Source organism: Carettochelys insculpta, chromosome 4 (assembly GCF_033958435.1).
Source record: "Carettochelys insculpta isolate YL-2023 chromosome 4, ASM3395843v1, whole genome shotgun sequence".
Taxonomy (NCBI): Eukaryota; Metazoa; Chordata; order Testudines; family Carettochelyidae; genus Carettochelys; species Carettochelys insculpta.
In genome coordinates, this window is record NC_134140.1 from 3338828 (window position 1) to 3365014 (window position 26187).

At 39.3% G+C, this 26187-nt stretch overlaps 1 protein-coding gene across 5 annotated transcripts in view; it reads left to right on the forward strand.

The window, feature by feature from the left end:
* ZNF638 (zinc finger protein 638) overlaps positions 1–25895 on the forward strand; it is a 72052-nt gene extending 46157 nt beyond the window's left edge. For 2 of the 5 annotated variants that reach the window (XM_074992185.1, XM_074992186.1), the window contains 9 exons: positions 6538–6587; positions 11217–12672; positions 13278–13343; positions 15672–16833; positions 17034–17105; positions 17990–18340; positions 20758–20835; positions 24687–24805; positions 25595–25895. In XM_074992185.1, the coding sequence (XP_074848286.1) occupies positions 6538–6587; positions 11217–12672; positions 13278–13343; positions 15672–16833; positions 17034–17105; positions 17990–18340; positions 20758–20835; positions 24687–24805; positions 25595–25657 (3417 nt within the window). In that variant the 3' untranslated portion in view covers positions 25658–25895. The remainder of the gene's footprint in view (positions 1–6537; positions 6588–11216; positions 12673–13277; positions 13344–15671; positions 16834–17033; positions 17106–17989; positions 18341–20757; positions 20836–24686; positions 24806–25594) is intronic. The other 3 variants (XM_074992188.1, XM_074992189.1, XM_074992187.1) reach the window with 3 other exon arrangements.
* Positions 25896–26187: the final 292 nt, after the last annotated feature.

Here is a 26187-nt window from a genome sequence, read left to right on the forward strand (position 1 = left end):
AAGATAATTTTTAGTCCTCACATTTAACCTTTCTCCATTCCTCCTACCCACAGTCATGTTTAATGAGAACATAGGAATTTTTTTGTTTAGTCATGTAGGCCCAAAAGTTCACAGGTGGTAGTTCAGAGACAACTGTGCTAACATAATAGGGTAAGTGGTTAATCAGAATAATCCACGTGAATCGTCAGATTTTAAATATTTTTAAAAATGAGCTTTTTGGTCCTCCTGGGGTAAATAAATATCCTTTGAGGAGTTGTCCACTTGGAGCCTACTGTTGAGGTGTGTGTTCATCTCATGCACATAAAATCTTCAGTCTAGTAATGCCCATTGGGGTCCTGCATGTACTCTAGGTGCCTCTGCATCTGCTGCACCTGAGGCTGCTAAAGGCAGAGCAGAAACAGGCATTGCCCTGTTCCTCCTCACTCTGTGGGGCAGCAAGACAAGACCTTACAGTGTCTACCTGCTTCTCTGCATAGTATTGCTATTACCATTAGTTGTATTGCTAGTAAATTGTTTGTTGTCTTGCTTGGCATGCACAATATGGTATAAACAAAAACCCTTGGATTCACAACCTGCTCCTTGTGTATTGCTTCAATTCTGCTTTATGACAGATACTCTGGTTGCCTGTTTTGTGTAGGAGAGGGACATTAGTCTTAGTAGTGTGTCATGTCACTTGTACTCTGATCGCATTCAAAGATAAAAAAGACCTGCCTAAAATTGTTCCTTATAGAGTGCACTGTGCAAATCCCTGTATGCCAAAAGGAAGGACACAGCTAAACCTTGGTTCTCCTGTGAGTTCCCTGTCCATGAATAGCTTGGTGAGCTAAGATTCCATCCAGAGTGCCTGTGCTGCATCAGCTAACAAGTGGTGTTGTTGGTCATCTCCCTCCATTCTGGCATTGATGGCCTGAGAAAAGGCTAAGACGGAGTACAGCTCCAGAGATGAACCTATGTACAGTGTCAGGTCTTCTCCTGCACTACATTAAGGAGAGTCGTCAGGTGTCTGACTTTAGATGGGCTGAACAGTCAAAGGACAGTTAGTAGTCTAACAAGGGTTCCACTAGTGTAGTGACTCTCAACGTTTCCAGATTACTGTACGCCTTTATGGAGTTTGATTTGTCTTTGAGTACTCCCAAGTTATACCACACCTAAAAACAGCTTGTTTACAAAATCAGACATAAAATATAAAGGTGTCACATCACATTAAAATGCTAACTTTCTCATATTTACTGTAAAATGAGAAAATTGGGCCATAAATATTGAAATTACATTTCAGTGTGTAGAACAGCATAAACAAGCAATTGTATAAAATTTTAATTTGTTCTAGTTTTGCTAGTGGTTTTTATGTAGCCTGTTGTAAACTTAGGTAAATACCTTTTAAAGAGTTTGTGTGCTCCTTGTAAGATGTCTGTATATGTCCATAGATGCATGTATTCCTGGCTGAGAACCACTGCTCTAGTGCCTCTGTACCAGATGTTGAATATGTGCCGGTAGTACTCATATGTGGGGCTTGACCATCCTTCAGCATCAGTCTGCCCAGTACTTTTCTCTTCACTACTGTTCCTGTCTGCCGTTGAAGCGTATATGGTATTAGGTTGATGGATGGTAATGCTGGCTAGAACACCTGTCACCAAGACCTTGGATCACAGGCACAAGGGATCAGAAGTACAGACTGCCTCCCCCTCTCAAGTAGAATGGACATTAGAGAACCACAATATGTGTCCAAGAATAACCCAACCTTTGGGGGAGTTGTACACTTTTTCTTCTGTTTTGGTGGACAGTAAAGAATGGATCTGTCTCCCTCCCTCCCTTTCGTGGGGACCACAGTAGGAATTTGGTAAGGTCTTCAAGGTCTGGTCAGAAGTGTTGAAGAACAGCTCCACTGATGTCCTTATTTGGGTCTGGTATCCATAAGTCTATCAACACTGGCCCTACTGGCATCCTGTGGTATGCAACTTTATTTCTGCAAGTCCGTGACAGCTGTACCTCTTCCCAGGTCTTGGATCCCCTCCTACCAGAAGGTAGTATAGCTCTTCAGAGGCAGGTCTTTTGTTATTTGCAAAACAGGAGGAGTGCTGTGAAAGTCACATGGACAAGGATGAACAATCCCAGCTGCAGTTTCTTCATCCTCCCTAATGAGGCAATGAAACCCTCAGCCTCTCTCAGTTGATAAGGTGTTCAAGATCTTATTGAATGCATATCAGAAACACTCAGTGCACTTTAGATTTCAGAGAAGGTGCAAGAGAAAGCACATAAACTGCTTGACATTGTACTCTCAGGCAATTGCAGTGCATTCAGCATTTTCTTCCCAGGAGTGAATTTGATGATACCACTGAGCACTTCTAGGATCATTTTTTTCTCTTTGTTTTGGCATCCAAGGCTGTGGCCTTGTGTCTTTCAAGCATTAAGAACTATTAAGAATTCACTAGTAGATTCCTTCAGCAGACAGCTCTTGGGCAACTGAGTGCTTGATCATGGATCCACTGTTTCAGAATCTCTTTCATGATCAACAGACTTGTTTGCCACAGATGTGAACAAGAAATGTCAAGTGTTCTTTTCCAGAAGTAGCTCCTGCCTGGCCTCTATATCAGATCCCTTTTTCATCCTCTGGGCCCTGGGACAGATAACATGAGGATCTGGAGGAATGCATGTACCCAGGATCTTGAGGAAACTGAGGTGATGTGGATTGATACAATAAACCCAGCTATGGGTCGAACACTTCAAGTCTGGTGAATTTCTCAGCATAGCTTCGGGCCACTTTGCTTGCTCTGTGTGACATGATCTTTTAGAACAATAAGTTCAACAACTGAATTCAGCATTGTTGCATCTGATGGCTTGGATGCTTGCTGGATGGCTTTCATTGAAAGATTTTCATCTGAAGTTTAGAAAATTCTGTGTAAAGCAGGAAGCCTCAGCTAGACAAACATATATAACCAAGTGGAAGTTGTTCTCTGTACCATGCCTCAGTAGACTATGTTTTAGTATCCATTACATCATTTTGAAAAGTAGAAAGGTTGAGATCCTCATGGCAGGCTCCCTATTATACATGGTTTTGAAAGGGCAGAGTTATTCTCAAACCTCATCCCATACTCCTGCCAAGAATTGTTCCAGAATTCCGTCTGCACCAATTTAGTCATCTTCCAGCATCTGGTCATCATTCCCATTTTCCAGTTGAGTGCCCTAGCTTTGCTCAGGCTCTGCACCAAAATTGCTGTCTCTACTAAGTGCAGAAGCCGGAGCTCCTTCCACAGCCAGACATCACAGGCTTACGAGCTCTGGCTTTAGAAGTACCTTACGGTACTTTGGGGTCTCAGTCAGATCCAGTCTGGTAAACCACCACCCTTAGAATGTTGCCCTAAGCCAAAAAGTAAGTGTACCTCCTGGCTTGATGTCCGATGTCTGACTCAGGAGCAGAAATAACTGAAGTGGAGAATCCTCCATCTGGGCCTCCTAAAAGAATAACAGGCAGTTATAAAAAAAATATACAGACTGACCCTTAAATCTTTTCAGCAAACATCATGCAAAGTGTGGGTGTGCTCCTGAGAGTCTGTTTTAAGGTAACATGATAAACCCTCACATACACCAACTGAATGAAGTTTTAGCTTCCCTTTGTTTTGAAAACTGGAAGATGAAATAAAAGCAGGTTTCTTTCTAGCTTTACTGAGAAAAGGGATACTGCTCGTATCCATGTTGGACAAGTCGCTGTGCCCAGCACACTAAGCCCTAGCTTTGCTCAGGCTCTGCACCAGCACAGCTTCAGAGAAATTATTGTCTCTACTAAGTGCAGAAGCTGGAGCTCCTTCCACAGCCAGACATCACTGGCTGTGATCAGAAGGTGAATATGATCCAGACTTATTTAGTACCATCCCCAACACCCATCACTTAGGGCCATTGTTCTAAGACACAGCCTCAGGTGCAGTCCCTTAAGGAAACACTGATGACTGAAAGTATCGGAGGGGTAGCCGTGTTAGTCTGGATCTGTAACAGCAATGAAGGGTCCTGTGGCACCTTATAGACTAACAGAAAAGTTTTGAGCATGAGCTTTCGTGAGCACAGACTCACTTCATCAGATGCATCTGATGAAGTGAGTCTGTGCTCACGAACGCTCATGCTCAAAACTTTTCTGTTAGTCTATAAGGTGCCACAGGACCCTTCGTTGCTGATCACTGAAAGTTCCTTTTCATTGACTCTGCTGGTGATAAGATGCAGCCTTCCAAGGCTCCAGTATCTTACAGCACTTTAGAGGATATTTTTATCTTCCCAGCCTTGCAATCTCCCCATTAATGGTATCTGCTCTCAGTAGAGAAGGTCTAATATCAGGAAAAACAACGAGAAGTCCTGTGGCACCTTATAGACTAAGAGATATCTTGTTGTTTTTTCGGATACAGACTAGCACAGCTACCAATCTGATGCTTGTCTAATATTGGTAGAAGTCATGGAGAAACGCATACCCCTGTCCCATCCTCTGTGTGGTTTCTCATCATTGGTACTGAAAGCGCTGCCAATAGAACTGGATCGAACCTTCTCAGCATCATGTGAGTTAGATGCACAAGTGAAACATTCTCCTCCTCCACTAAAGGAGTTCAAACAGGGGACTAGGAGTCTGTCTATTTGCAGCAGTTTTGTCTGCCCAAGCAGAGACCTCTCTTTGGAACTGATGGTTCCCAGTGCCATCACAATCTACTTGCAGCCTTTTACGCTGGCCTTATAGGAATCTGTATTTATGGGTCCCAGAGTCTGCATATTTATTCCCACCTTCAAAATGCTCAATTTGGAATTTCTGATTTTTAGGCACTCCTGGTCAGTTTAAGAATTATTTTAAATTCCAGAGCTTTAAAGAAGAATTTTCCCCAAATTGATAGGGCTCAGTTCCAGGGCCAGATTACTTGCAAGAACCTCAATACAAGTTGGGATCAATGCTGTGTTGATACTGCATTGAGATCCAGCTTGACTGCTATCGCGATTTGCTGGGAATCTTGGCTACATTCTTCTGTATCCATCCACAGAACCCAAACACTGTACTGGTCTTGTCTTTTCATTAAATCAGTGTTTGTAATGAGAAGACAGGCAAATCATCGTGTTCACACACACATGCATATACCACCTCCGGAAAGGAGATATAATAATATTAGCTTTACGTGCTGAAGCCTTTTATTTTAGTCCTTCTATCACCAGTGCTCGGAAAAGCCATCTTGCAAATGTCAGAAGATGCAGAAATTAAGATACTTTCCCTGTCTATCTCCATGGCAGTTTCCCTCTGATTCCATGACAGAGATGAGGTTGGGTAAGTCCTCTCGTGGGCTGATAACTGGCTAAAAACAAAGGATAGGAATAAAAGGTCAGTTTTCAGAATGGAGAGAGAACTAGCAGTGTCCCTGGGGATCTTGTGATCACCAGAGCAGGAGTGGATGAGTTCCTCTTTGTTCCTTGCTGTTTTCCTTCCAAGTGTACATCATCATTTTTTGAGTTTTACAATACTGAAAAATCCCCTTACGCAGATTCTGTAGTGCCCAAGAATGCCAGCGCTGTTTCCCCATATGTGTTCTTTTCACTAAAAAACCTCCCATTATGTAGGTTTCTAAGAATAAATTAAAATATAAACAGTTGTCTGTCGTCTTTCCAAGCCTGAGCCATTTAGTGTGTACAAACTGTTTCTACACATACCATTAGTATGGTGGTGTATGTATGACTGAGAAGTGATAATACTGAAATAATATGATCTGAAAATTGCTTCCAGTCCACTTTTTGTCATGGATATATCTGTAGTAATGTGTAAAAGTGGTGATCTTTGAAGTAATGTAGCATAGTTCTATATACTGTAATTCTAGCTTGAACCAAAACACAGTATTACTACTTTCAAAGTCCCTGCCATTGCTTAAAGGTTGTTGGGACTTTACTCCCTATCATCGCAGCTGGAGAGCTTGGGTTGTTTTAGTGGCTTGTTTTCAGAGGATATAATCCTTCAATTAAAAAAAGTGAGTTTTTAATGTTGTAAAAAACCAATGTCTTGATTATACTCTAAGAAACAAATGCTACATCAACATGTTTTAGAGGGCTGAGTCAAGCCTTTAGCTTAGTACAACTATAAGATTTTGTTGAATGTGGAACATTAATGTATCTAATTTGGAGTTAATTTGTGTCTTATCTATCACTGCTAGTCAGACTATAGTTGTATCGGAGCAGTGCATTTGTTACATTGGTGGGAATACTCAAGTCCGCAAAGAGGATGCTACCCTATGATCTGACTAGGTTTTAAACCTCCCACCTCCAAGCATAACGCAAACTGAATGTTAAATCTGTTCAGTCATCAGTTATAAAGTTCTGCAAGGCATCAGGCTAAACCACATCTTAGGAAATGTGCTCTGTGATGGGACAACCTTTTTAGAAGTAATTATCCATTGTCATTTCATATTTCTTGTGTAGTTATGAATGGGCTTTATGGTGTTTTTGACTGGATGTGATGAGCATATACGTGCTCTTGTGCTGTCATTTCTGAATTTCATAGATGTTCAACATTCAGTGATTTTTATGTTACAGGCTGAAGTTACAGGCAAAAAGTTGAAAAACCAAGAACCAAATAAAGGAAGGTATGCCTTTCAAATATTTAATTTTTGTGTACAGTGTAGAAAAAGTGGCCCTCCCTGACTGATTTAATTAATACTTCACATGTCTCTCAAAAATTACGTACATGGCAAAAACCTGCAATTGGATTATTTAGAGATATGCTAACAGTTACCTGCTGCCACTTCCTTTTCAGTTTTTTTTCTGTTTATAAAAGACATTTGCTTTCTTTACTTGCATAGAGTTTTTGGGGTTTTTTTCCCCTAAAGTGTGTGTGTGTGCCTGAGAGTCTGAGGTCTTAGGGAGCTTGGAGAAACATGGTTAAATCCTGGTTCTATTAAAATAATTATCTTTGTGATTAATTTCACCTGGTCCAGGATTATTCTCATGTGCTTAAGCTATGGTGGGGAAAATGTTGCTGAAAAAGCTTCCATTGTAGTTGGCCAGTAGGTCATTCCTGTATTTCATCTTTTAGTGCTGTCTTTTATCAAGCAACAAGAACTATTGGTTCTGTTTCCAAAATGGTAAAACAAATTAGAGAAAGATTCTCTTCAGTTTTCTGAATTTACTTAGTACTTCTAATTGATTATAGCCCTAACCAGATAATGGAAAACTGGGTTAGGTACTTTAACATCAGAATCCAGAAAGGGGATATTATTGCTTTGTAATTCCCAGACGAAATTTTGTTTTAAATGTACATTGTATGGCTGAATGATTGCAAAATATTTAATTATGGAATAACTATTTGTTGGTTGTAGAACATAAAACATGATGTTTTACAAATATTTTAAATTTCAAATGGCAGTAGATTATACCAGCTACTTCTTGTAGGTGGGGGAAGGTTACTTTTTGTCCTTAAAATGTTTTCTGTGAATCAGAGTCACATCTTCATACTAGTGTATATGCGTGTGTTTGTGTGTGTGAAAATTTACGGTGCTCTTTAATTTTTAGATGAATACTATTTGAAGTAATGTTCTGATAATGTTGTGCGCTACTAGTCTATAGTATGTTTTTTATAAGATTTTTGTGTGTAATATCATAGAGCTGATAATGGTGCAGTATTTTCAAAACATGGTTTCTTCCTTCTTTGTGCTCCTGATGATTCTCATATGGTTCACATGCTGTGTTTTTTTGTTTTTTAAAATAATACCAAGCTATGAAGGTAAAACCAAAATATTAATATGCTCCTAAACTCATGAGTGGTGTTCAGAGCACATTGGAAACTGGAAGCATAGGGACTATTTCTGAACTTGTGGTTCTCAGGTACACAAATGTTCAGGTAACCTTACTGATTTCCAGATGGATGGGTTCTCGATAGCAGCTGACCTACCAATATGGCACAATGAAAATGAATCTGATCCACATAAGTTGCAAGTACTACACAAAGTAGTACTGTGGCTGGCGAACAAATGGACAAAATAAAGTGTTTTGCTTACCAATGTTACCCTGTATAGATTCCCTTTCAGCCTACGAGGCAATTGTGTCCGTGCCAGAATGATCCTAACATTTGGCTTTGTAAGGCTTTCTTACCAGGTCTGTTATCCTTTGAGATATATAATCACTATATAAGGAGCAGAAAATAAGACCCATAATATGGGAAGAGTGCTATTTTATTGTCATGCTTCCCTCCCTCCCCAGTGGAATTTATCTGTGGAGTGGAATGGGGTAGAATAATTTGGGCAAAGTAAGGGGGAAGGGTATTCCTGATTCCTGTGAATGGTTGAGAATAATCTTAAAGAAATCTTGGAATTTTTTTTGACATTTGATCATTATCCAGTGTGAAGAAATGGCCTAAGGCCATTTACCTGACCTTCTGGCTGGAGTGGTGAGCCACTGGCCTGGATATCCTGACTGTTGCCAGTAATGAAGATGGTAGTTTCTTTCAGGAAATGTAGTTAAGAATTTTAATCTTCCAGGTTAAGATTCCAGAAGAATGAAGACCAACATGCAGTCTCTTTCTTAATCTGGTATTAAAATGGAAAATTGAGGATTTGCCTCTACTACCATGCATCCCTTATGGCCCATGCCTGTTCTTTTTGAGTTGCTGGAGCTGACCCTCTGTTGCTAACTTCAGTGGGTAGCTCTGAAGGTGGGTTTTCACATAAATAGCTGAAGATGCAAGACTGGAGCCTCAGATATTTCCCTTTGGATAAAACTCACAGATGTCTTTATACAATATGCCTCTTCGTTCCCAAAGCATAGCAAGGTTTTCATACCCTTGCACCCATTTTCAGCTGTCTTGATATTTTTGCCTCACTCATTGACCTTTCACAGTTCTGTTTCCTTGCCTAGATGTGTCAGCTGTGGCTTTGAAAGCCTAGTTTGAATCTATCAGTTTAATGTGCTTGCTTTTTTTTTTTTTTTTTTTAAAAAAGAGAGAGACTACCAAGTTACTTTTCTTTCTCGAAGAGAGGTCACACAGTCCTGAAGATTCAGACTGGTCTCAGTTGATCTATGTAAATGAGATGTGTGTGCATTTTTTCAGTCACTACAAATAGTTGAAGATGCAAATAACTTATGGTTCTGCATTATTTACTGATGTTTAGTAAACTTGCTGGTTTTTCCATTCTTGATGAAACTTATGGAGAGATTTGCCACATTTGTGGATGTTGAGCTGTTTTCAGGTCGGCAGGGGACACTGAGTTTATTTTTGATCATAATCTCCATGCTTCCTAAGTAGAGCTAGTCTTTCAGGACTGCCTCTTTTCCCTGAGCGCTCCAACAAGCTGTCCACATGAGTTTTTCTACATACAACCACTAGGCAAGTGTTGCACGGGGCTATTGTACACCTGAATAGAAGGGAAATAGATTTGAAGTGGATCTCACTTTTGGAACATGCACGGGTCTTTGGTATTCAGAGACCTGTCTTTTAGGATTGTTAAATACCAAAATTTCTTTGTCATGACTGACCAGTGTTTTAATACTTGGGCCACAAAAAGCAGATTAATCATTTTAAGTCAGTTTTTAAACAAACAAAACTAAACTCCAAGCAAATTTTTGGAAGGAAAAAATTTATTTGAATGAGCAAGTGAGACAATGTTTCTAACTCTTTGAGATCTCCAGTAACTGTGAAGTAAACAATATGATGCATGGGATGAAACTCCCAAAATTCCATGCAGGAGCTGTTCAAACACACAGGATCCATTATTCCAAGAGATTTTTCCTGCTATATGTTGGAATGCTGTGTGCCTGCCACCTTTTAGTGGGAGGACTGCAGTAGATTACTTATCACAGATGGAAGCTGATCAACTTAATGTTGCTGCAAGTTTTTGTCCAGTACTCTGATGCATAACAGTAACATAGGTGACAACTGTGTTTAATCTATAGTGTTACTTGACCATCTGAAACAGAACTAGACCCACTCTTCCTACTTCTCTTCAGTATAAGTGACGAAGATGAAGGTGCAAAATAAGCTTTCAAAGCACATTAAAATGTGCCTCTTATGCTTAGGCGATGGAGATTTACTCTTCAATTTTTGGCTGCTTTAATTCTTTCTACTGACTTAATGTAGTCTTTAACTTGTTATCTTACCACATTGAAGTTGGGCCTTCAGTGATTGATTCCATTTGAGTGTGCCTTGGACTTTCTTGATGTCAGCATGCCAGAAGTATTAAAAAAACAGCGGTCTTTCATGTACCCTTCGTGAAGATTCATATGGTTGTGCACACTTTTTCAAAATATTTTGGATCTGAGAGATCACAGTAAAGATCGGCATCTTGATACGTATCTGCTTATTAACCAGTTTTCTGTTTTATCCCCTCTGGATTTATCTTCTACATACGTTTTATCATCTAACCTACACATCAGAATTTATTATATTAGCACCTTTCCATCTAGTTTTATGTACTCTCAGGATGCCCCCTTTCAGGAGTCACCAAAAAGGAGGTTTAGACATTTCAGCCTTGGAAGTTTCCAAAGAATGTCTGTAGCCGATGCTTTCTTTCAGAGAGAGAGAAAGAGAGAGGGAAAATAAAAACTTGCCTGCAACTGAAATTCTCTGAAAAGTGCTATCCTTTACCTTTGTCTTCCTGGGCTTTATTATCTTGGGAGCTGACAGTAAGCTTAAACAGACGAAATAGAACATTGCTGAAAGGAGGCCCTGTCTGTGTGTGTGGCCTTTCCCACAATTATAACCAAGATCGTTTCAGTTGAAAAGAAAACATTAAACTCATTACATTTGAGTTCAACAGGGTAGTTGCTGTGCAGGATATTATCTTCAAATGTCACTCTTGGAGAGCTGAGCAATTTGCCAGAGTTTGTCTCAATTCCCTATAGAAAAACTGATGTTTACATTTTCTGTGTGTGTGTACACACAATTTCTTCTTCATCCAGAGATCCAAATTTAACCTTGCTTGTCAGCTCTGAGGTCACAGGACACATCTATAGTGTATAGTACCTTCAGAGAAATCTGACTACAAGTAAGTAATATTTGAATTATAAGAGGTCTTCAGTACTGAAGTGGATTAGACAAAAATTGTAAACTAATCAGTTATTTGCCTCGATATTCTAACCATTTTAACGCTGATAGGCTAGATTTCCCAATGCTAAGCCACTAATGCATCAGGAAATCCCAACCATTGGCGTCAAGAGGTTACTGATGACTGTGGAATTCTCAACATAGTTTGATTTCTTTTGTTTTTTTTAAATACATTTAGCTCTGACTTGAAAAAAACCCCAGAGGGATCAGGAGTGGTGCAAACAGCAGCTGCTAATCCTCCAGTAGACCCTAGTGTGGCAAAGGAAGAAATCATTTCCAACTCTGTCAAAGCCGAAACTTCGACAGTTCAGATTGAAACCACTGAGTTGGAGCCTGAAAGTACGGTACGTGATTCTACTACAAAACCGTCGGACGTTGAAACATCCAAGGGGGAATCTGAATTTATAGTTACTGGCTCGGACATCAAACCAGCCGATGATGAATTAACTGAAGTTAAATCAGAAGAGATTCTGCTGCCTCCTTCCAGCCTTCGGACGGAAGAGGTAGTTAAAGATAACTCTGAAACAGAATTTTTGGAATCTGCTCTCACAGCTGTAGCAGAGAAAGAAACGAATGTGAAACTGGAAGAATTGTCTGTTGGTGCGAGTGGATCATTAGAAGTGGTGTCCAGTGTTGACAAGCTAGAAGATTTGCAGTCAGACTCTGGTGTGAAATCAGCAACAGAGGAAACAGCTGAGGCTGTTTCTGAAGCAGTGCCACCCAGTTCTGCTGCAGCTTCTCTGGAAGTGCTGTCAGCTGGTGACCTGCAACAAAGCAACAAATTGGATATTCCTGTAAAATGTGCTATTAATGATGCAGTGGAAACTAAACTTGAAATACCTGAAGAAAGTGCTATGGTGTCTATTGAGAAGAAGCCAGAAAAGCCAGTGGCCAAAGTTGGGACAGCCTTGGAGAAGAAATTGGAAAAGTCCGTGGCTAAGATTGGGACAGATGTCGGGAAGGAACTGGAGAAGCCAGTAATTAGCATTGGGACAGACCTAGAGGAGAAAGCTGAAAATCCTGTGGCCAACGTTGGGACAGATGTAGAGAAGAAACCTGAAAAATCTGTGGCTGTTGTTGGGATGGACATAGAGAACACTGAAAAAAATGTGGTGAATGAGAAGAATGAAAGAACTTTAATCAAGGCAACTCAAAATCAAGTACCAGAACAAGTTAAAATAGATGAAACCAGCAAAGCAAGTACATCAGCTACAACAGTTGTATCCATCAAGGAACCCACCTCTGTTAGTAAAACGATGTTAAAGGCTGTGGTGTCCATCCCTGATATAGCAAAGTCAAGAGTTATGATGCGGAGAACTGAGGCTTCTCTAACTAAAACAGAGGAGCAGAAAGCTTCCTCAAAACCTGAAACCAGAAGCCGATCTGCTACTGAGAAGAAACTTTCATCAAAAGAAGTGGGTCAGTCAAGAGCTACTGGCAGCAAATCAAGTCTGCCAGACAGCACCACCAAATCTAAATTGGACATAAGTCCTGTTCTTGTAAAAGGAGGGACTGGGAGGAGTGCATCTCAGCAAGACAAGTACTCAAGAGTGGAATCTAGGGGTAGTTCAAAGCAGTCTCAAGAGAGAGAGAGTAGATCATCCAGCATGAAGAAAGACGACAACAGCAATAAGGTGAGAAGGGCAGGAAGGCTGGTTCAGTGTGACTGACCAGTAACTAACTCTGATGCTTCTTCCAGATGCTGAATATGAGACAGTAAGATTATATTTCCCTTCCCTTTTTTATATACTGTTGAACTGGTATGGGCCAGCAGACAAGTTGGAGTTGCAGAATTGCAAGCAACCAGTTGTGTACAACTCAAGTATGTAACTGGTTTGAAAATGTTACCTGGATAAAATTGCAGGAAGGTAACTTCTGTAAGCAGGTCTGTACTGAGTGTCATAACTTTATGTTCTTGATATAGTTCTAAATGGGAAAGAAGTTTTCTCTCCTTTTGTGAGCTGATGCTGCCTTTGTCAAGTCCTAGCTTATCGTGCACAGGCTCAGGTTGCGAATGGTGAACAGCTAACTAAACGAGACATTACTGGTGACTTGGTACTAGAGACTATATGCCTGGACTGATAGATCGTGGTTGGCTTAGTTCTATACTTGCCAAGCATGTAATCAAATATGTTTGTGTGGACTATTTAAAAAGAACTTCATTAAGGGAAGAAGTTGTTTCTGACAAACTGGTTGATTGGCTAACTTGTTTCATTTGAATTTTTGTCTAATTTTGCAGGTTCCTGCTGGTCGAATTAGTAGGAATTCTAAAACTGGCTCTAGTGGCAGTGTAAAACCAAAAGAGGTAAGGAGCCAAACATAGTGGGACTTAACAATAACGGTTTTCTTTAAGGTAACAAAATAAGTTTAGCTTTTTCTCTTGAACTCTTGCTTAGTGAATTTTTCAGGATACTGTTCTTGACAACTTTTTATTAGCTGTCTAAATTGCAAAAAGCAGAACTTGGTTTCCTGTTTTGTGAATATAAAAAGGTTAACTTTTTTGAAATAGTAATTTTTAGATCCCAGATTTTGTCTGCTTCAAAAAGGAGCCTGACTTTTAGACTCCAAACTTACGTTAATCTCTTCCAGCCCCTCTGTCAAATAGCTCGTGTGATGTGGGGAGGGATTACAGCCAGCCATAATTACACTGCCTCTCCCATAAAAAATTTGTGTGCTCTCTGCTAGAGAGAGAGGATAATTGCATTCCTACTATGCCATTGTTTAAACAATGAATTGACAAAGATGAGGTGGTTATGGCTTTTCCAGATAGCTGAGTTGAAGCCTAAGCTTATGATTGTCCCTCTTTCCTTTTTTAAAAAAATTGTTTAACTTGCTCACTGTAAAAAGATAGTTACTATTTCCAGAGCTGTGCTACAACAGTCAGAGATTTATACAGATGCTGCAAATTGAAAAAAAGGCACAGTAGGTGGGGAAAAGGCAGTTATTAATTAGTGACTGATGATTTGTAGCTTCATTTTTTTTTACTTTCCTACAGCTACTTGCAATAGTGTTTCTCCACTTGCCAGGAAAAGAGTTTCTTCATTTGTAGCTATGTAGCCAACCATATTTTCTTTTCCAGTGTTGGCTGTATACTTAGTCTATCTTGCATGATCATCTTCTTGCCCTCTTTTGCTTTCTCATTGTGAGAGACTGTTTTTCGTGCTTACTGGCTGCAAAATTTTTGAAGGTGACCAGTAATACTTTCATTTCTGAGTTCCAAAGAAGTCATTTTTTAAGAAGTGACAGTATTTTCTTTTGTTTACTGGCATGTGACATTACAGATCTGTCTTTTCTTTGTGCTTGTGGTTTTGATTTTTGCCAGGACTACTAAAAAATAAGGAACAAGGGTACAGACACCTTTTCATAGTTGTGGTGTTTGGAGTCAGGAAAATGGATTTTTTTTTAACTTACATCTCCCTGCCAAGAATTAATTTCTACTGCATCCTTGACTTTCACCTGATAAAGTGTTTTCAGAAGGACTCTTCTCTACTTATTAGGCCCAAGATGATAACCTTATGGCTCAAAATGGGTTTGAATTCCAAATAAGCAGTTTTCAGTTTCTTGCTACTGTGAAAATTGCTTTATCATTTTGGAGCAAAATTCTGAATTAGCGCCAAAATATCCACCATTTACATCTTTTTAAAATCAGTAGAAAATTATTGTTTTGTAAACCAGTTAGTGAAAATCAATACTGAGCATCCTACCGCATTGTGCACAGTTGAGTGTGCCGTTAAGTAGCAACATCCCCCTTTTTCCACTTTAATCAAGGCCCTCACAAAACCAACACCTCACCTCCCCCACCGCATCCCGTCTCATTATCCATGGCAAGGAATGGCTGCATATGTTGATGGGAGAAATGACCTGTTGAAGGGATTAGAGGAAAAGCCTCACCAGTTACATTAGTATGTATGTTGGAGTCATAATGGATACGTATCATGCTATAGATGTCAAAACTGGAGACTGTAAGGATGGAAGGAAAGAGAAAATGGGATATGTAAGGTGAAAGGTATGAAGGGAAAACATAAGATTTAAAAGTGGACAGTTTGTAGCCTGCCTTATCTGCTGTGTCAAATAATGTCTCATCTATCCAAGTGCCCTCGTTATTTGAAGGGGTTTCTGGGATTACAGTTTTGTTCTAGCAAATTCAGGGGGAAGAATAAAATATACACTGGGACTGTGGTCCATTTTTAACAAAATCAATTCTATCCAGGTGTGATTTCGTAAAATTCTCAAGGTATCGTATTCCTTTAGCTCATCTTCAGAGTTGAAACATCAGTACTGAAAAATGCAACAAAGCCTATAAACTAAGCAAATTACTTTTCTTTACATGAATTTCTTATGTATATATTTCTGTGGATAGGTGTTCATTCAGATCATGTTTTGTAGTACATGTGCAAAATAAAATGCATTTGATTTCAGTGGGATGTGTCCATTAATGTATCATTCATCTTTTAGCTGTTGAATTATTAAATATAGCTGTCAACTTCAAATTGCAGAAACCTTTGACAGCCAGTAAATTCACTTCAAAAACAGAAAAAAATTGAAGTTTCATGTTCTGTCTTAAAATGTAGATGACAGACATTATAATAATGGTGCATATTGCCTACTAAATTCATACTTCTACATTCCATAGGAAGAAGAGCTTTTCCCATTTAACTTGGATGAGTTTGTTACTGTTGATGAGGTTGTGGAAGAGACAGACTCTCCTGTTCAAACCAGGCGAAATCCACCACGGGGGAAGAGAAAAGACTCTGCTAAAAATAGCTCTTCCTCTGAGCCTGTTTCAAAGAGGAAGAAAGGTAAAAGCTCCATAGCACATGTTGCTGAGAGCGAATTGTCCTTTGTCACTTTAGATGAGATTGGAGAAGAGGAAGAGGTGACTGCACAAGTGCAAGGAGACTCTAATTTAGAATCAATAACAGACCCACAAGGTCTAGTTACTGTGGATGAAGTAAATGAAGAAGAGCTGATTTCAGAAGCAGTAAAAGACCCACAATCGCTGGTCACTTTAGATGAGATATCTGAGCAGGAAGACTTTTCCTCACATGATATTCCTAAAGATATCTCCAGTTCAGTTTATGAGGAGCAAGATCTCTTGAAAGCAGAACCATTGGTAACTGTAGATGAAATAGGAGAAGTTGAAGAGCTACCTTTAAATGAGCCTACTGATTTGAATATTGAGGAGACCTTAAAACCAAAGGAAGAGGATGATAGAAGGGCTATTGAGGATCCTGGAGATTTTATCTCTTCTCAGCTGCCTGAAGATCCTAGTAATTTAGTGACAGTAGATGAAATACAGGAAGACAGTGATGATCAGCCTCTAGAAACATTAGATGAAGTTACTGAAGACGAAGATGATTTTTTGGCTGATTTCAACCGCTTAAAAGAGGAGCTAAACTTTGTCACTGTTGATGAAGTTGGGGAGGAGGATGAAGAGGAGGAAGAAAATACTTTTATAGGCAAAAAGCTGGAGGAGGAGGAGGAAGAGGATATTGTTGCAATTGCAGGACCAGAAGAAGAGGATATTGTTGCAATTGCAGGACCAGAAGAAATGGAAATTCTAACAGATATAGAGCCAGAAGAGGAGGATTATATTGCAAACTCAAAGTCAGAGGAAAAGACGACTCTTGAAACTGACACAAAGGAAGTAGAAAATGAGACTCTGGTGGCAGACACACAGGAAGTGGTCAGGGAGATACTTACTGTGAATACAGAGGAGGTGGCAAAAACTGAAATTTGGAACAAGACAAGTGAAAAAGAGAGAGAAGGAGAAACTGAGGGTGATCAGCCTGAAGGTAGGAACTGAAACAGCTGTATAGATTGATTTTAAAATATGTAATTAAGCAATCAACATAAATACATGTAAAACTATATGTTAATGAGGCACTTAATAGGAGCCAGTATCCGACTATGCAGATAGCTGGCTATTGTATCAAAGAAGGGAATAAACTACCTAGATAGAAGTGTAGAATTTAAATATAATCTTTAATTACAGAGCTAAGCCTGAACAAAGCGCATGAGTCAAATGAAATGGAGACACAAACCAAGAGCAAGCAGCAGCTTCCAGGTAGGAAGTAGAGCCAGAAGTGAACAGAAGCATTTGTGATATACAACAACAGAGAAAGTACAGTCAGATATTTAAAAGCAAGTATTAAAAATGGGCAGAATCTTAGCAGGGAGAGCCTTATGAAATTTGAATAAAATTGCAAGGAAAATGAATGGTTCATACCAGTGGTAATGCATAATGTCGATTCAGTACTTCTGAGTTTTCCCTCAAATTAGTGCTGATGCATTTCAGTTCTGATATGGAGCATCTCATATTTATTTTCCCAACTTCTGAAAGTTAGGCTTTAAATATGGGTGTCCAGCAGGGAAAGATGTGTGGGTTAAAGCATTATACTACTTAGTTCCCAAACAGTTAATAGTTCTCTGGACATATACTGCTAATGGAGCAAAGATTCACAGATAGGGAAAGGTGGAATATGCCTTAATCCCTTCTTAATTACAAGGGGGGATCTTGTTAACCTTTAGCTATGTCTAATCAGTAAGCATCACTTTGGTGTCAGTTTGGTAAGTACATAAGGAATAAATAATATTTCACCATATTTTTGCTGATATTATACAAGGTTTCAATACAAATGAGTATCTGAGATGAAATCTTTACTTTAGATTTATACAGAAATCAGAGTCTAAAAGAAAACAGAATTTAGAGAACATGCACTAACAGATCTGTGACATGAATAGACATGGGATGTGAAAAATACATTTTCCTCTCATCATTCTCTGGGAGAATCTCATTTCCAAATGTTACTTGCACCAATGAAAAGCTTTAAAAAATTGCTAAGTGCTTAATTTTTTTCACTTCTAATTTTAATGGTATTGATAAATCTGAAGAAATGCTTTCCAATACGTGATAAATGGGTTAATATAATTCTTCATATATTTATGTAGTGAAAATCCCAGGCAAAAGAGGTAGACCTAGGAAAAGACCAATTGTTCCACCACCTCAGGCACCTACTGAAACAGAGCAAGAAAAGTGCAACAAGGACAATAAGGAGGAAGCAGATAAAATAGAATTAGTGGAAAGCTCAACATCTGATTCCAACAAGGAGGAAATACAAAAAGGTACCCTAACTACTCTAGAATCAAGTCATTTGAGTGAAGACAGTCAGACTGCAGCTGTTAAAGAACCAGTTACAGAATCTCTATTACCTTCTCTAAACGCAAGTCTGCTACCTGATGCAGATATAAAGCAGGAAGGCTGCTGTGAGATGCCTTCGTCGTCTGAAGAAACTGTGACAGGTAAGGTGCTAATGTAGAGATTTGTCATCTTGTTGCTTCATAATTTTTCATTAGTCTCATTTCATCTTCACCCTGACAGGACGTTGCAGCTGTTTCTTAAGAGAATGTTGTAGAAGCTGCTTTATTTTTCTTCCTGCTTTAATTTTGTCCTTCCTGGGGTTTTTTTGGTGTTGCTTAGGTGTATACTGTATTGCACAACATGATAGAATTCCCAAAACTAGAATTCAAGATCTGTCCTTAGAGCACGGATATGTACTGTTCCAGCTTGTTGTCCACAGGCTCTACGCTCCCCTTGGATTCCAGATACGATTTGCCTTCCCCCTTGTCTCTGACAAAAGGTCAAATTGAATAAATTAATAATGGACACATTTCTTTAGCATTCCATGTTACCTGTCAAATTCATTTTAAAATGGTTAACCATTTGGGGAATGTGCACATTAATTCTCTCCTTTGAGCATTTTAGAAATGATTATAAAGGCCTCCTGCCTCTACTCTGATTCCGGCTGCAAAGTCCTGCAGTTTTATTCTGTATTAATGTTTGGGAGCTCGGACACTCACAAAGATTTTTTTTTCTGTCTGTTTTTACACTATTAAGCACCATGGTTCCCCAACTCAAACTGGGCTCTGTGGGCAAAATCAGAATATAATTTTTTACCACTAATAATTGCAGTCACGCATTTTCTAGATAAGAGGAACCTCTGAGTCTGCATATCTCCAGAAGCAAATGTTTTGGTACAATTATAGACCACATTAACCAGGAAAAACTCTTTCCACAGATACATCCTTTTTCTGTGATGGAATCAGTGTTCTCCAGTCCAAATGCAGCTAATTGACGAGTGTGCAGTATTTTAAAATTCAGTATTGAGCAGCATGAGAGTCAGTTACACCATAATGTGTGTGTGTGTGTGTTTCAGTACACTGATATGCCCTGAGAATGCAACAGTCTGTATGTCCTCCTAACTTTGGAATTTTTACATGGATAAATACAATATGAGGGGGGCAAATTTAGCTACAACAGATCAGGAAAGGGATCTTGGAATTATAGTGGATAGTTCTCTGAAAACATCCACGCAGTGTGCAGCAGCAGTCAGTAAAGCAAATAGGATGTTAGGAATAATTAAAAAAGGGGGTAGAAAATAAGACAAAGAATATCTTACTTGCCCTGTATAAAACTATGGTACGCCCACATCTTGAGTACTGTGTGCAGATGTGATCTCCCCACCTCAAAAAAGATATATTGGCATTAGAAAAGGTTCAGAAAAGGGCAACTAAAATGATTAAAGGTTTGGAACGGGTCCCATATGAGGAGAGGCTAGAGAGACTGGGACTTTTCAGTCTAGAGAAGAGGAGACTGAGGGGCGATATGATAGAGGTATATAAAATCATGAATGGCGTGGAGAAAGTGAATACAGAAAAGTTATTTACTTGTTCCCATAATATAAGTAGTAGAGGACACCAAATGAGATTAATGGGTAGCAAGTTCAAAACTAATAAAAGAAAGTTTTTCTTCACACAGCGCACAGTCAACCTGTGGAACTCCTTACCAGAGGATGCTGTGAAGGCCAGGACTCTAACAGAGTTTAAAAAAGAGCTCAGTAAATATTTGGAGGTTAGGTCCATAGATGGCTATTAGCAAGGGGTAAGGTATGGTGCCTAGCCTTTTGTCAAAGGCGGGAGATGGATGGCAGGAGACAAATGGCTTGATCATTGTCTTCGGTTCACCTCCTCTGGGGTTCCTGGCATTGGCTACTGTCGGCAGACAGGATACTGGGCTAGATGGACCATTGGTCTGACCCAGTATGGCCGTTCTTATGTTCTTAAGTCATTACTTACCTGTGGAAATGAAATTTGATCCTAGTCACTCCAATCTAGCAGACAAAGGTATAATAAGGTACAGTGGGTGCAAGCCAAAGCCAGACAAATTCAGACTAGAAATAAATTGCAAATTTTCAACCATTATGGTAATTAACCATTGGAACAATTTGCCAATCTCACTGGAGATTTTTAAATCAAGATTTTTTTTTTTTTTTGCATAAGTGATATAATCTAGTTCAGTCAAAGATACTTAACTTAAACTAGGAATAAATTTAGGGAAGTTCTAGGGCATGTGCTTTGAAGAAGGTCAGGCTTGATGATCATGGTGGTCCCTTCTGGCTTTGGAAGCAGTTCAGAGCTGATGTCTGTAGTGCCTTTTTTTCCGTCTGTAATGAGTTTAATGGTAGAAGCAAGGCACTTGCAGTGACTTCGTAAAATGTAAATGTTTATTTTAAAGTTCATCTGGTGATACTGTCTATTTAAATAAAGAAAATTTTGTTAGGCCTAGCCAAGCCAAACAGTATAAAAACCAGTAACAATCATAGACTTGGTGTTTGCATCAAACTATATTTTTATGTCTTTAACGGATGAATGTGGATCAGGAGGTACAGAACCGGAGTCTAAACGAAGAAAAGTGGATTCCTCAGCAGATAAATCCAAGACATCAAGCACCCCAAAAGGTAAAATGTAAATTCTTGGCTTAAAATTCTAAATGCCCCCAACTTTGATTTTCATTAGCAAGTATCTTCATTATGGGATCTATTATTGCTGTTTAGGCATGTTAGCAAGTAAAATATGTGCATACGTATACTCAATAATCAGATGTTTCTGATGGGTAGAATAACTTTTTATGCGCCTGTGAGAATTATTTAGGCTTGTATAAGGTTTATTTCTAGTGGCTGTGAATGATTTGGTAAAATGTTCCATTCTGTAAGGGTATATCTGCACTGCATTTAAGATGCCCATGGCTGATGCAGCCAGCTGACTTGGGCTGAGCAATTCTTCAATTGAGGTTTAGATGTTTGGGGTCATTCAGGGCTGGCAGAATTGCCAGGCCTCTGGACAAGGCATTGGGGCAGTTTCTGGCTCGGGGCCTGAGGAACGGGCGGGGTTGTGGGCTAGCCTCTTGCAGCCAGCACTTCAGTGCTGCCTACCCTGCTCCAGACCCTTTTAAGTTACTGGGCTCTGGGAAAGCGCATCTCTCTTCCCTGGTGGCTTATGGCTTTGGGACACCGGAAGCGCTTCGCAGGACTTGGAACAGCTGGATGGTTTAACTGCAGTGTCCACATATCCTAAGATTTAAGGCTTTTTGAATGCTGGAGTTAAGATGGCTGTGTGAGCTAATCTTTGTGATGTTTAAATCACTTCTGTAATCTTAGTATGTGATTGCCATGTTTTTTAATTTTGTTAGTATTACTGCAGCCATGGTGGTCTCAATATATTAGAGATGCAAGGTAAGTGAGGCACAGTACAAGTTTTGTTATCCAGCACCCATGCAGAATGGGGATTTCAGGTTAATCAGTGCGCCAGTTACTTGAGAAGGGGCCACTGCCCCAGGTAGGCAGCTGGCTCTGCCAGATTCTGATTAATTGAACTTGCCAGTTATCTGGGTTCCAGATAACACAGCGTTTACTGTAATCTTTTATTGGACCAGTTTTGTTGGCAAAAGAAAAGCTTTCAGGCTTACCCAGAGTTTGTCTTTTTGGGTGTACTTGAATGTATTTGGTAGAAATCCACATAATAGTGACTTAAAAGGTTTCTGCATATGTTTATTTTATAAATCTGGCTTGATACATAGAGCCCTGCACAGATATAAAATTGGTACCCGCATCTTCATCCACAAACATGATTTGTGGATATCTGCATCTGCAGATGAGGATGCCTGTCTGTATAAAAATGGAGACCCGTGGATTTGAGGGGCTCTAGTGATACGCTGTCCGGTTTCTGTTGCTTTACGTGGAAAGGTCTGCAGGTTGTGTGGAGGACGTTTGACTGTTAGTTAAAAAGAGAAAGGTGGCCCCATCTCAAGTAACTGGCACACTGATTGACTGACAACCCCCATTCTGCATGGATGTTGGATAACAAAACTTGTATTGTGCCTCACTTATCTTGCATCTCTAATATCTTAAGACCACCAATTGGCAGAGAACTATTTTTAAACTATTTTTTCCTTATTGCAGCTGTGATTGCTTTATTAGCTTCTTTGTCCTGTCTCTGGTCTCCCCAGCCTGTCAGTCTGCAGATTGGTTTCTAGGCTAAGCCAGTTCTAGCTTCCATGCTTCATTTCTAGACAGTGTTTGTTTTGTGTCTGCAGCCCCATTAGTACTAGTCCTAATTACTGATATAGCTCTGCTGGCCATCTTCTTTGGCCAGCTTTTCTCCCACACTGCTCAACTCCAGTCTATTCTCTTCTATCTCCTGAGCTCTGCAGGGAGTGTAGCCCTGTTCCCTTATGTCTCTGACTGTTGGTTTTCAAAGTTGCCTTCTCTTCCTTTCCTTGGCTCTCTCCTGCTCTATAACTTTCATCATTGCTGTGCCATGAACTACCAGTCTTTAATCACGATTTAATTTACAGCGTCCCTTTTTTTTGAAAACTATCTTACAGCCCATTTGTGTAGAGACCTGTATTCATATGTGAAATTGGAAATTCTTACATAAATATTGAGTCTGTTCTGGTATGGCTGTGGTCTGAAGAAGTGGGTCTGTCCCACGAAAGCTCGCCTAATAAATTATTTTGCTAGTCTTTAAAGTATTACTTGACCGCTTTTTGTTTTGATACCAAATATGTTATGCTGAGAAAATAAATGATCAAAGACTCACAAAGCCTGTTGTAAAATATAAAACACAATTAAGTTTGGATATGATACTTATTTTGTTAGTCTTTAAAGTGCTACTTCACTGCCTTTTTTTTTTGATAGTATATAGACTAGCACGGCTTTCTCTGTTACTATGATATGAAAGGTTTACTTCGTCTTCTGGTTTGAAATTCTCAGGGCAAAATATCTTCTGTTTTAGCCACATGTTTTAAACTGTTTCCTACAATCAGTGTTGGAGGGGAGTAAGTAATAAGCGTTATAATAGACACCTGGATTCATATTTAACTGAAATCTCTACCTCACCTCTAATTAGGGTAGAAATTTGTGTTCTAATGCAGTGGGATAAATTAGAGGGCAGCCTCAGGCTAGGTGACTAAATCTTTCAGAAGTTAGGAATTTTGGAGCCTTCATTGTGTTAACATGCAATGAGACTTCAGGTTCTAGGTATTCCACCTTTGAAAATGGAATTTGGACTCCTACACCTCTTAGACACTCTTGAAAATTTTACCCGAGACCTGAAATGCAGATCTATAAATTATAGTATCTACAATTATTGTATTCCATTATATTTTATTCCTATGACAGTAATACCCCAAGTTATGCGAGGGTTGTGTTCCTGCACAACTTGAATTTCATGTAAGTCAGGGAGGGGAGCTGGGATCCAGACACTGCTTCTCACTGGCTCCCCCAGTTCCCAGGGGCTGGAGCGCTTTCGATTTCCACTTAAGTCGCATTAATGCAAGTTAAGTGCAGATCAGAATTACGCATGCTGGGGGATGACTGTATATGCACTTGGTTCAGGTAATTTTAAAACTTCTGGGTCTGGGAAACATGTAAACACACAAGGAAAAGGAATTTATTAGCAAATTGGAATTATGACATTCCTGCCTAAAATTGTTCTTGATCTAGAGAGTGCTTGCGTAATTCACTTCATGAAATATATTATGTTTAGGGAGAAAAGTACATAAAAATTACTTAAATGGTGCAAAGTCTAGCAAGGCACATAATCGAATCTTACATCTTCTGTTCCTAAACTTCATGCTTTGGAAGGTCAGGAAAGATTCCCTCCTCAAAACCATAATATATTGTATGTTTTCTTTGGCGTCTTTCATGATTCACCAGAGATGGGGCACTGGACAGGTGTGATAGTACTTTGGAATGCCACTGAGAATTTTCTGTCATATCCTTAGCTGAATGGTGTATGGGTTCAGGTTAGGGTTAGAGCAGTGCTTCCTAGCTCAGATTGGCAGTGACAACAAAGATTTTCCGCTTCCTTTGTGGTATGGAGCGACAGTCACTTGTCAAACTATCTGGATATAGTTTTACTTAATTTCTCATCATTTCAGTAGCTCTGGGAGCTCCTGTTCTGTTCCTGTGACATATGAGTTAATCTGTGGACTTTAACCCCAAATAGTTAGTGGGTAGGGTGTTGGGGTCAATGTATGGGTGACGAACTGGTGATTTCTTCTTCTAGTGGTACCAAAAGGCTGGGGACACATGCATACATGAACACATACTAAATTTACCTGGTATATAAGTAAATTGAAAATCATTGATGAATTGAAAACAAGAAGTCCTGTGGCACCTTATAGACTAAAATATTTTGGAGCAAAAGTGGGCAAAGACCCGCTTCATCAGATGCATGAGATGCATTGATGAATCGCTAACCTTTCTCTTTCTCTCTCTCTCTCTCTCTCTCTCTGTCTCACAAAAAGGTTTAGATTTTCTTGTTCCAAAGGCTGGCTACTTCTGTCAGATCTGCTCACTCTTCTGTGCAGATGAGATATCGATGAAAAATCATTGCAAGACACAACGTCATCAGCAGAATATGGAGGTAACAGTTTTTACTTCTTTCCCTTTAAATCATAAGCAAGTACTTGAGAGTTTTAAATCTATTTTTTTCTGTCAACTGCTGATTGTGTCAGGTAGTGTTATGAAGACAATAGTTTATAAAGAAGTTGCAGATAGGTGCAAATTATATTGTTTTTCCAGCATCTTAACACTCATGTTCATGTTCTGTTGATCGTATAAAAAAATGCATTTCTAATGTGAAGTGTACAGTGTTTTAAAGAAATAAAATTAACCCCTTAATAACCTTGACTATTGAGTTAAAGGTTCAGAAATTCTATCTGTGAAACCCTCCCCCACCCAGGAAGGTGTGACAGATATTAGTTGTCTTACCACCTTTTTACAACTGTAGCCTTATCAAATGCTATTGAGTTATCAAAGCTCCCGACTGTGATTAAAATGGCTGCATATGTAACTAAGATACTAATTTTACCACCAGAAAATTTAATTTAGGAGTTATTTTTACCGTGTCCTGAGTGGTGCAGGTGTGTGCTTTGGCACAGTAAGAAGAGTATTGATAAATGCTTTTTACTAGCAGGCCTGAAGACAAGAGAGTCTCTAAGGAAAATTAACTAGCAGACTTTAAGGGGGATCAGGTCTAGTCAACATCCGGAGTTGACCAGCTTCTGGATGTTAAATACTAAATGTGCATTATATTTAAAACATGACGCATATCTTTCCATAAAGAATAAACCATTAAGTGTGGTTTCTTGTCTTTGGCTACAAAGTAATTTTAAAATCTTTCTCTCACCATCCCTCCCCCCCCCGCCCCCAGAGATTCATGGCCAAGCAAAAGGATGCGGATGATGATGAGGAAGAGGAACTTACTTCAAGGTGATCTGAGGAAGAGAGGAGAAGAATTCAAACAAATAATAATTTAGGGTCCAGTAAATTTTGTCTTTTGTTATGATTTAATTCGTAATTTTGTTCATAAGCAAATCTGATGTTGTATAAATTTAAGTTCAAGTTAGAAAAAGTTGGAGAATAAAATGTATGGTGGTTTTGATTCCTTTATCAAATCACCTAGCTTGAGAGATCTCTAAGTGTTAAAATAAATGTTCTTACTGTATAGTTAACAGCATGTGATTGTTTTGTGTAATTTCATGTCTGATAATTTACTTAACTCTGTAGAGGTTTTATTGAAACTCTTCCAGAGATCTACATTTAAAGTTTCTTCGCAGATTTTCGCTATTGACATTTAAACCCAGGGTTGAGTTCAATCCTTGCGGGGGCCATTTAGGGATCTGGGGCAAATAGATCAATCTTAACAGGTTGCATGTAGACCTGAGTGTATTGTCTTCCAGGAACAGAGCATTCATCAAAAATACACTTTTTCAAAGGCATCAGAATTATTTACTAGTTCAGGTC